We start from the raw sequence: 11,148 nt of genomic DNA, 5'->3' as shown, positions 1-11,148 counted from the left end.
AATTGTAAGAGAGATCTGCAAATTGTGTTTTACCATGTGAAATGGTTTAAGGTATTGACAACAGACTGAACAATTCTAAGCTTAATGAGTTCAAGCAACTGAGAACTTTCTTCAGATGATGGGTTTTAGTGTTTTGCAACTGAGAAAAACTGTAAATTGCGAGAGTGAAAATATTTTGGCATTACCTACAACCCCGGGGGCTAAGCCCCCCTGTCTTTTAATCCTAGTGATGTCCCTGAATCTGAGCATGTGTAGATAGTCAGTGGGAAAAAAAATGACCATTCATAACTAAAGAATTCCACTGTTTCCTCACATCATTACAAAACATTTCTGATTTCCAGTAACAGATAACACCCACAGTAATCATCAGGTGGATCAGTCCCCAGGCTGACAGAGAGAACCAGTTTGTGTACATTCCGTGAACAGTATTGACCAATGAGCAGTCACCTTTTACATAACCATTTCCACTGACTGACCTAACCTGAAGAAGGCAGATAACCTGAGAGACATACAGTATTTCTCATAACCTAATTTCCCTAGTCATTCTAGCAGTGCATACAATGTTTTATGAAAATAGTTTCAGTAGGTTAATCTAAATGGTAAAAGCTGATGTCCTGTGGGATTGTGGATTAACAGCATCAAGTATTCTGGATTGTGCTGATTAGAGGAAGTGGTAGTTGTGAAAACAGCCACAACTAAAGAGTGACCACAACATACTGGATTGACCTGACAAGAGGAGGTAATAACAGTGAAAACAGCCACAACTGAAGGGGCGACCACAACTGACTGGATCGACCTGACAGGAAGTAATAGGCCTACGTAGCAGTGAATCAGTGGGACAACTACTTTTTCTGGAGGAAATGGCTTCCAGAACTTTCTCAGAAGAGGATTTATCCTGTCCTGTGTGTTGTGACATCTTCAATAATCCTGTTCTTCTGGACTGCACACACAGCATCTGTGAATCCTGTCTGCAAAAGGTGTGGAGAACCAACAGAGCGAGACAATGTCCAGTCTGTAGAAAAAGGAACTCCCGGGACAAGTATCCCCTCAACCTGGTTCTAAAGAACCTCTGTGAGACCTTCCAACAGGAAATAGGTCAGAGAGAAAGATACTGTGGTCTGCATATTTCTGAATTTAAGCTTTTCTGTAAAGATGACAATCAACTGGCATGTTTAATGTGTCAAGACACAAGACTCCACAAAAATCACAACTTCAGTCCCATCAATGTAGCAGCACTCAAACTTAAGGTAAGATGCAGGGGCGCCGATGGGGGTGGGGTGGGAGGGTTACATTGATAATAAGGGCCCAGCACTGACAGGGGCCCCCCAGAGAGCCCCCTCAATAATACTGTATATTATCGGTGGGGCCCAGAATTATTGTCTGCAAATTTTTCTCTAAAGCTGTTAGCACACTTGATGGTAGCTGTATTGATTCAGGATGTGAAACTGTGCACCTTCATATCAAAATATATTGGCATAGGGATGAATTGTGTCTTCCCCACTTCAGGACACTGAAGTAGGCAAATGGGCATGTTCAAATAGAGAGGAACACCCGATATTCCTTATCAAACGTGGGGGTACAGGGGCCTTGTTTCTTGTCAACTTGACACCACACACGTGCGCGCACAGCACACACACATACAGAACTGTTGGCAGAAAAGTCCTTCACTGTTTACAAGTTCATTTATACTCTAGGAAGAGCTGAAGATCAAACTGCAGCCCTTACAGAAGAAGTTGGACACCTTAAAGCTGAAAGACCCTATGATGGAACTGCCCAACATATGAGAGTAAGAGTCATGATTTCTTTCTTTCAAAACAGCCCAAGATATGATATATAGAGCTTAATATGTTCTAAGATACCTAGATATAGAGCTTAATATGTTCTAAGATATGACACCTAGATATAGAGCTTAATATGTTCTAAGATACCTAGATATAGAGTTTAATGTTCTAAGATATGATACCTAGATATAGAGCTTAATATGTTCTAAGATACCTAGATATAGAGCTTAATATGTTCTATGAGATGTAGAGCTTAATATGTTCTAAGATACCATTGTGTGTTGATGTGTGATTTTTGTGAGTTTGTGAAGCGAGGAGGAAGAGTCAGATGATGAAGGTGAAGATTGACAAGACGAGCAGAGAGATCTCGTCTCTCTCAGACACAGTGCCGGCCCGAGCCTTTTGGGGGCCCTAAGCAGAATTTGATTTGGGGGCCCCCTCCCACAACGCAGAGTCACCTGTGCTTGGCGATAATTGACAACTTCACACTATAATGTCATATTATAAATTAATACAGTTAGGTTATGTATTAATACAGTGTCTGATTATGAACTACTGTCCCCCTGGACACAGATGCATAAGGACTCGGTAGGCTCATTCAGTAATCCATCCTTGCTCACATGCCAAAAATGTTTTGGGGCTCCGCTCTAGACTTCTGGCCCCATGTGCTTGGTAAACCAATGTATTAATATAGTTGTTATTTACACCAACCCTGTCACCTTTTAATCTTAGAGGGTACTAAAATCACAGATTTATTTGAAACATTCATATTCAAAGTGAAGCACTAAGGGTGGTTTACTGAAGTTGAATTGACAAATAACAAAATACAACAGCATTTGTATTTGTTGTAAACAAGTACATCAGTTTAATGACTTGTTTTTCAACAGATTTGCAGAACAAATCCGCAAATGTGCATTAAATGAGCAATCTTCAACTACAAAATAAAACCAAAATAGACAAACATTAATAATAAAAATAAAATGTCCCAAAAATTAGATACTTATTCCTACTTTGTTCCTGGCTTTCAGGCATCTGCAACTCTGCAGTGGACGAATCTGCAATGATTAAATAAATACATAAATAAATAAAAAAAAAACTATGTTAAATGTGTCATGTCATATTAACAGGCTATGTAACCATTTGCCATCAAGAAAACCTCACCTTCTGTGTCATCAGCCATGGAGGCAGACACTTGATGAGGTAGAGTTAGGTAGAGGTAGAGATGTGCTCCAAAGTATTTTAACAGTGTCCCTGAAATTTTTTTAAATATTGCATAGTGCATAGTTGATCGAGCAGAATGAGTTTATTTTGCTATCATTACTTACACTCATCAACAATTCCACATCTAACAATTCATATTCTATTGGCAAATGAGGCATAATTGCAGTATAGTGAACGCTTAACATGGTGATCTACTGCAGCCTAAATATTAGGGTAGCACCGCTACATCACTTGCCACTATCTTAATCAAAAAGTCTATTTTCATCACAGAAGTCTCCCCACCCAACATGGTATATTTTCTCAAATGCTACCATCTCTCTCCAAAGATTGAGCAGAGCGCACGTACTGTTCCATCTTTGCCTATGAAGCTGGAACGTTACCGATGCCCAGAGTCGCGCTAGTCAGTGGGTTGGGGTTGGGACTGGGAGCCTGGGCTTAGCCTGCTGTTGCTATCAGACGTACCACTATGTCACATACTATAGAACAGTAATAAACTATCAACACTTTCAAGTGCGAAATCAGAAACAATCCCTCTGTGGTAAATTTGCCTTCAGCTACGTTTTCATGTAGCTACTGTAGTGCTAATGTCCACTTCAGTCAGCTAGCTAACTTCAATTTACAACATAAGCCCACCTTTGGCTAGGGAACATGCTTGATTGAACATCCAAAACAATCCCAATATCCTTGACATCTGAAATACACCTAGATAAATGTATATTAATGGGAGACATTTCTCTGTTGATGGCGGGGATTTAGCTCTGGTGATGGCTTATATTAGATCATGACAGCTTGCTAGCTACCTCAAGCACAAAACATACTGTAAATAATCATGCAAACATACCTGTATCTTGCTCGTTTTTCTCCTCCTCTGTCATTTTCTTCTTTCTGTTTTCGGCACGAGGGATACGTCCATTTTTGTGACTTGTCTTAACATTGCCGTCTCTTCCGATTTTTGAACTTGATGCAGTGTCTGCACGAATTGTCTATGCACCCGAGGTGCCTAGTTTATGCGCGTGACTCAAAGGCTGGCAGACACAGTAGAGGTAGGCAGGCATGTTTATCATGAAATCAGAATTTTCTTGTTTTGAATTATTAATTGTTTCATTTATTAATTCATTGATGTCACTTGTTTACGTTATTTATTATGTAAAAAAAAGAAAAGAAACTCGATTGGCCACCAGGGGGCCCCAAGCAGCCGCTTAGTTCGCTTATGCCTCGGGCCGGCCCTGCTCAGACACAATCAGAGCCATAGACGAGGAGATGGGAGCTGATGACATCACATTACTGCAGGTAGGACTCAGACTAGAAGTTGGGTTGTGAATCTCTAACATCAATATCTGAGAATGGAGTCTAAGAAGGTGAAACCAAGCTCGGTCTTTTCTTTTTCCAGACCTACAAGAGCACAGTGGAAAGGTGAGTGTTTTGCCTCCTGCATCTCTCTTCTCTCTGGTTCTGAACCCAAACCCACAGCAGCACTGACTCCTGAATGTTATTCCAGAGCCCAGTGCACACTGCAGGATCCAAAGAGGGTTTCAGGAGCTCTGATCAATGTGGCAAAGCACCTGGGCAACCTGAAGTTCAGAGTCTGGGAGAAGTATACGGTCTTATGTGTGTGTATATCTGTTTGTGCGCACACACACACACACACACACACACACACACACACACACACACACTCACACACACACACACACACACACACTCTCACACACACACACACACACACACTCACACTCACACACACACACACACACACACTCACACTCACACACACACACAAGAGCCATGCACTTATATGAAGCATCCAGGATTTGAGTGTGTTTCAGTTCCATATTAAAGATTAATGATAATCACCACCACTCATCATCACTAGCACCACAATCATCAGTCATCCATTATCCTCATCATATCCACCCCAACCATACTGCCACGTTCTCTCTGCAGCTCCTGTGACTCTGGACCCCAACACTGCACACGCTCTCCTAACTCTGTCTGAGGACCTGGCCAGTGTGAGCGTCCGTGAGCAGAGACAGCAGCTCCCTGAGAACCCAGAGAGATTCGATAGCTGCCTCTGTGTCCTGGGCTCTGAGGGCTTTAACTCGGGGACCCACCGCTGGGACGTGGAGGTCGGGCACAGTGAGGTCTGGCTGCTGGGCGTGAAGACTGAGTCTGGCTGCTGGGCGTGAAGGCCGAGTCTGGCTGCTGGGCGTGAGTCTGGCTGCTGGGCGTGAAGGCCGAGTCTGGCTGCTGGGCGTGAAGGCCGAGTCTGGCCAGAGGAGTGGAGCCAGCAGTGTGAACGGTGAAGACACAGCGGAGTGTCCATCACAGCGGAGTGTCCATCACAGCCGGAGACCGTCCTCACAGTCAAGCGGAAGCCTCTGAGGGTTAGAGTGCAGCTGGACGCGGCCAGGGGACAGCTGTCATTCTCTGACCTTGATAATGACACACATCTCCACACGTTCATGGACACCTTCACTGAGAGAGTGTTTCCCTGCTTCATCACTCACCTGTCCTTCAGGATCTTACCTGTGAAGGCTGCAGAGAGCAGCACAGGGGGAGCCCAGACACACCCTACAGACCTCCACCTGTCTGCTCAGGTCTAAAAAAAACGTAGCCATTCAAATGACACCCAAAAGCACCGTTTTTAACAACTGTGTCATGTGGTATATATTTATTGTATAATGCTGTTCTATCACAATTCCTTATTGTAATCATAGTCTTATCTGATTAGTGTTACTCATTTATGAGGAAATTGGGTTGTGTCAAGGAGATGGAAGGATTCTTCTGCTTCACTCTTATCACTTATTGATTTTTAACTTGCGTCTCTGTCAGAGCTGTTAATTGCTCTTCTGTCACTGTAATGAATAAATAATATATAAATATATCATTTTATGTCACATGTATTACAAAAAGTCTCTCCAAACCACTAAGGCAAATTGAATCGGAAATGAAATGACTCGGCCACCCAGAGACAACATGTTCAAGAAATCATCTCTTCCTCTGGTCAAGGACAAGGGTTTACTGGACACTTTTCAAATGAGAGTAATCCATGTCAAAATAGACTGTTTTCAGAGGGAAAATAGCATGAACGTATATTCTGGTATATTAAAGGTACTCTAAGCGATGTTAAGTGGTTTCTAATTTTTGTCACATACAGCAAACATCAGTATATATACTCTTTTGATCCCGTGAGGGAAATTTGGTCTCTGCATTTATCCCAATCCGTGAATTAGTGAAACACACACAGCACACAGTGTACACACAGTGAGGTGAAGCACACACTAATCCCGGCGCAGTGAGCTGCCTGCATCAACAGCGGCACTCGGGGAGCAGTGAGGGGTTAGGTGCCTTGCTCAAGGGCACTTCAGCCGTACTGGTTGGGGTTCGAACCGGCAACCCTACAAAACAACAAAAACAACTTGGCCCAGCATGGGCCATAAAAACATAACAAACTGTTCCAGCCAATCACCGACGAGATGCATGTTTAGTAGCATTTAAATTGCACGGAAGGGAGAGGGGGGGAGTAACGAAATAGCTCTCTGTTTTGTTTGAACATTAACAGAAGTGAAGTTACCCAACATCGCTTAGAGCACCTCTAAGTACATGCAAGTATGTCTGACATGACTGGTATGCGCCCTGACAGAAGGTTCACCCTGAGAAAGTAAAGACCTGTGTCCACCAAAAGTCTTTTTTGCGCTGGCAGCACTCTGAATGAAATGCCCTGAAAATTAGGTTGATGGCGCTGTCAGCGCAACAAAAAAAAAACAGTGTGTTTGGTGGACACAGGTCCTTAGGATGTCACATTCTGAGAATAACTGGAGGTTAAGCCATGGACGTGGCGATCCAACATGAGTTGACATAAGAATATGTGATAAAGTGAAATTAGGTTAAATAATTTTAATCTCGATGGACATTGTTCCAAACAGGCTTAACTACATATAATTGAATAACTTCCATAGTCTCAAATGAAATGAGGATCAACGTTTCCTTCAGCCACCAGGGGCGCTATGAAGGTATATTGGGTGCAAAAGTGGCGACCACATTTAACTGCAGATTTTGCATGTGCACACTAAAGTCATAAATGTGTAACAGTAAAGTTGAAGTTGTACATATTTTTTTATATCCTGTTAACACAAAATAGGGGCTACGGGTTCACAAATCCTATCCTGTGAGTCACAACTTTCAAGAGTCATGCACTCAACACTTTTGCTCCAATCGTTGCAGCGCAGTTGGTGCGAAACACATTTTGCACATCCGTGTTTCATAATCTGAGAACATGCACAACATTCGTGCATTTGTAAACCCAAATGTGAACTAATGCATCCGAAGTTGTGCATCTGTGAAATCATTTCTCATTAATAAAATTCTACAGATCGCTTTGATTTTCTTGCACGACTACAAGTCAATTGATACAAGTGCTCGAGCCTTTAGTGCTTTGGATCATGTAGGCTACTTTAAGGGGAGATGAATCGCGCTTTAGTGAGCGCAACACTGCACGGGTCCTAACCTGCTTTATCCTGGAGTCGGCATGTGTAGCCGGTCGCTGCAAAACAGTACATCTCCAAAGTCAAAAAGTGACTCCAGAGTGTCCTGTGCATCCTTAGACTTTCCATCACAGTTGGTGCATCTACCTAGCCACTTCGTAAATGTATTCTGTAGCCTACTTTAAATAACATTTTGAGCGATCACATAGCCTACGTGCAATGTTGTATTATCAGTATGTGCAATTTGCTTTTGAGCAGGATCTTATAAGAACATTTCGAAATGAATGGAAAGACACAGTGAAACCTATTAGCCTACGCTTGCTAGTCTCTTATAGCCTATTTACTTGTATTGTAGTGAGAGAAAAGTGGAATAGAACATTATGCCCAATATTCCAATATGTGGTTTAATGTTCTGCATTTCTCATTAGTGGGTCACTTTGATGCTAAAAGTATGATTCTATGTAATGACTGTATGATATCTGTACTGTCCCTGTGTATATCTGTGTGACTGTGTTTAGAGATAAGCAAGAATATTATGACTTTGCAGTGTTTCACTGTTCTGCATGGCTGCGTCAGTAGCTATCTGCTCCGGATTGCCAGGTTGCCACTAATCAGTGTAGTCCATGTGACATGGGATGACCAACGCCATCTCCTGTCAGCCTGGAAAGATATTTAAACTCTAACTATTTCCTTGTCTAGTTAGAGCAGCTGATGGATCTTCAGGTGAAGTCATGCTGTCTCTCCCTTGATGCGCATCATTGTAAATAAACTCTGTTCCTGATTTTTCATACTATTGGTCTGACTGGGTCTCTATTCATCTGTGGTATCAAAATTACCATCAGTAGCCTACGCTATTCTATTAAAATTCTTCAAATTATTCTAAACGTTGTGTGCTAGTCTCTTCAACGCTATAGGCTATGTTCTTGCACTATTTCCCCCCATGATCATATTGTTTCAGTTATCCAAAAGCCTCGAAGGATGCTCTTTATTATATGGCAATTTTGGAAAAATAACTAATAAAAGTGAGGTGAGGTGCCCCCCTGTCAGTGCTCATAGCCCCCCACACGTTGCTCTCTGGCGCCGACCCTGGATAGCAAATCAGATTTGTAGATAGTGGACCACTGGTGGCACGCCGCAGGTGGTGTGGCTACCACTGCTGGTCTGCTGTTGATGACCACCATCAATCTTGTTGTGAATATTAAGGAAAGACATAAAATGTTATTAAATTGATGGATGAAGTATAACCGAATAAATGGAAAATACTTTGGACCACAATTATTGGCCTACCACAAATATCGGGGCATTTGTTGGCAGCTCACCAGTGGACTGCCAGAAAATCGATGAGCATGACAGCGGACCGCCAGATCTGCCCCCAATAAGCTGACAGTGGTCTGCCAGCCTTGTGCTATCTAATGTTTATATGATGTTTTTAGGCTTTGGTATAAGTTCATATCCTCTGTAATTTGTGTGTAACAATGGTCTGTTTATTTTAGCCTAAGAGGTGATGCTTTGCTGCATCATCAGTAAGACGTTAAGTGATGCGTGAGTGATGTCTCATTTCTCATGTATGTCTCTAAGTGATGTGTGAGTGATGTCTCATTTCTCATGTATGTCTCTAAGTGATGTGAGTGATGTCTCATGTATGTCTCTAAGTGATGTGTGAGTGATGTCTCATTTCTCATATATGTCTCTTTTTCCTTCCTTTATTCTCATTTCTTCGTTTCCTTCACAAAATATATAAGAAGGAGGGGTTAAGACCATGGTTAGGACAGCAGGAGGGAAGGAAGGGATGATGGACAAAAGAAAAATGAGATGTACCCTAGGAAACACGAGCAGTTCCACACTCCAGCCCAGTAGGTGGCGGTAATGCACTGTATCATTGGTTTGCCAACGGCCATAAAAACCTGTAGAAGAAGAAAAAGAAAAAACACCTGCGGGTTACCAGAGCCCGTCTACGGAGAGCCTGGCCACTCCGTATTAAGTCCCATTGTACCGAATTTTGGTTGCAGTTCCACCAGATTTCCACTGGGGGCGATTGCCATGAGTGCAAAATGAATGGGAGTCAATGGCGCTAGACGGCTAAATTTGTGTCTTTCACCTGATTGTCGTTGACAAATCTCAGATTTGATTGTAGTTTGTATAACTTCAACATGGGTTATTGGTCAAAAGTTGAATGAACGAGTACTTATGTCCTTTTGATTTCTTACAGTTTGGATCATTGTCCTCTCCTCTCCTCCTCTCATCTCCACTCCTCCTCTCTTCTCCTCTCATCTCCTCCTCCTCTCCTCCTCTCTCTCTCCTCCTCTCTCCTCTCCTCTCCTCCTCTCCTCTCCACTTGTCCCCTCTCTCCTCCTCTCCTCTCCTCCTCTCTCCTCCTCTCCTCTCCACTCGTCCCCTCTCTCCTCCTCTCTCCTCTCCTCGGAGCTACAGGCTACAGCGGAGAGTTCACATGGAAGTACAGCAACACAGGAGAACCCACACAGCGCGTCGTTAAGGACACGCTCGCAAGTATGGTGTTCAGTGAGATCCAGTTCATCTTCAGCTGGGTCTGCAGCAGTCAGAGCTAGGGCTAGAGCTGAAGCAGCAAAGGCACGCCTATGCTTTGCTGAAGAGGAAGCTAATCTGAGGCTACAACAAGCTAAGTTGGAAGTGTCTATACAAAGATGATCCAAAACACGCTAGCATTGTGCTAATGAGCGACATCATTGACACGTTTGAAAGGCTTTTTAGAACAAGTGACTTTAAAAATATAATACTCAACCAAGTGTTTTTCTTTGCCTCCCCTTTCGAATGCAATACTCAAATTACTTAAAAAAAATTATATCCTGAGAAAAGTGGATTTTGAGGGGTACAGCTCCATAGACCTCCATGCATTCTGCACTCGTGGACGAGCGCCCTCATGTGGAACCACAGAAGGAACTGCAACCAGTTCAGAAACCGGAAGTTTTCCGAGAGTGGCAGTTCTCCCCTTATTAGACATTCTCTGGGGTTAACAGCATGTTACCAGCGATGTAATAACGGGTTAACGTGACAGCGGTGTTTTAACTTAGTTGAAGTAGACCTAGCCTACTATGAACACACTGTGCTGTCTTGTGTACAAGTATTGTTAAGGGGTACACTCGTATGGAGTAAAAATGGAGCCTATACCCTTGATGAACATCTTTTTCGCTGTTTTCTGTATTTCTGTTTTCGAACTCTAACTACGGTGGCTACGTCAGACTTAAACATGACTTCAAGGTCTTTCTCAGAAGAGGATTTCTCCTGCCCGGTGTGCCGTGACATCTACAAAGATCCTGTTATTCTCACATGTAGTCACAGTGTGTGTAAAGTCTGTCTGCAGCGGTTCTGGGAGGCAAATACATCCAGAGAATGTCCAATGTGTAGAAGTGTCATCTCACCGGAACATTTCCCCCCCAATCTGGCTTTAAGAAACCTGTGTGAGATCTTCTTACAGAGGAGAAGTCAGGCAACTGCAGCAGAGTCTGAGGTGCTTTGTCATCTGCAGTGAGAAATGCAAACTCTTCTGTTTGGAGGATAATCAGCCTAGTGTGTCGAGACTCAAAAGAAACATAAAGATCACAGGTTCACTCCCTTATATGAAGCAGCACAGGAACGTAAGGTAATTAAGAGTTTCGCCTATGTTAAGTTAAGTCAAGTCAAGT

At 42.9% G+C, this 11,148-nt stretch overlaps 1 protein-coding gene across 1 annotated transcript; it reads left to right on the top strand.

Annotated features, from left to right (window-relative positions):
- The first annotated feature begins 489 nt into the window (after positions 1 to 489).
- On the top strand, positions 490 to 6,126 carry LOC125291680 (zinc-binding protein A33-like). Its single transcript, XM_048238500.1, has 7 exons — positions 490 to 1,247; positions 1,695 to 1,781; positions 4,206 to 4,292; positions 4,393 to 4,415; positions 4,501 to 4,610; positions 4,947 to 5,184; positions 5,308 to 6,126. Exons 1-7 carry the CDS (start codon positions 861 to 863, stop codon positions 5,603 to 5,605), a joined length of 1,230 nt encoding a protein of 409 aa, XP_048094457.1. The 5' UTR covers positions 490 to 860; the 3' UTR covers positions 5,606 to 6,126.
- The last annotated feature ends 5,022 nt before the right edge of the window (positions 6,127 to 11,148 follow it).

This window comes from Alosa alosa, chromosome 3 (genome assembly GCF_017589495.1).
Source record: "Alosa alosa isolate M-15738 ecotype Scorff River chromosome 3, AALO_Geno_1.1, whole genome shotgun sequence".
Taxonomy (NCBI): Eukaryota; Metazoa; Chordata; class Actinopteri; order Clupeiformes; family Clupeidae; genus Alosa; species Alosa alosa.
Note: the sequence above shows the minus strand (reverse complement) of the source record. Positions and strands in the feature narration are given on the sequence as shown.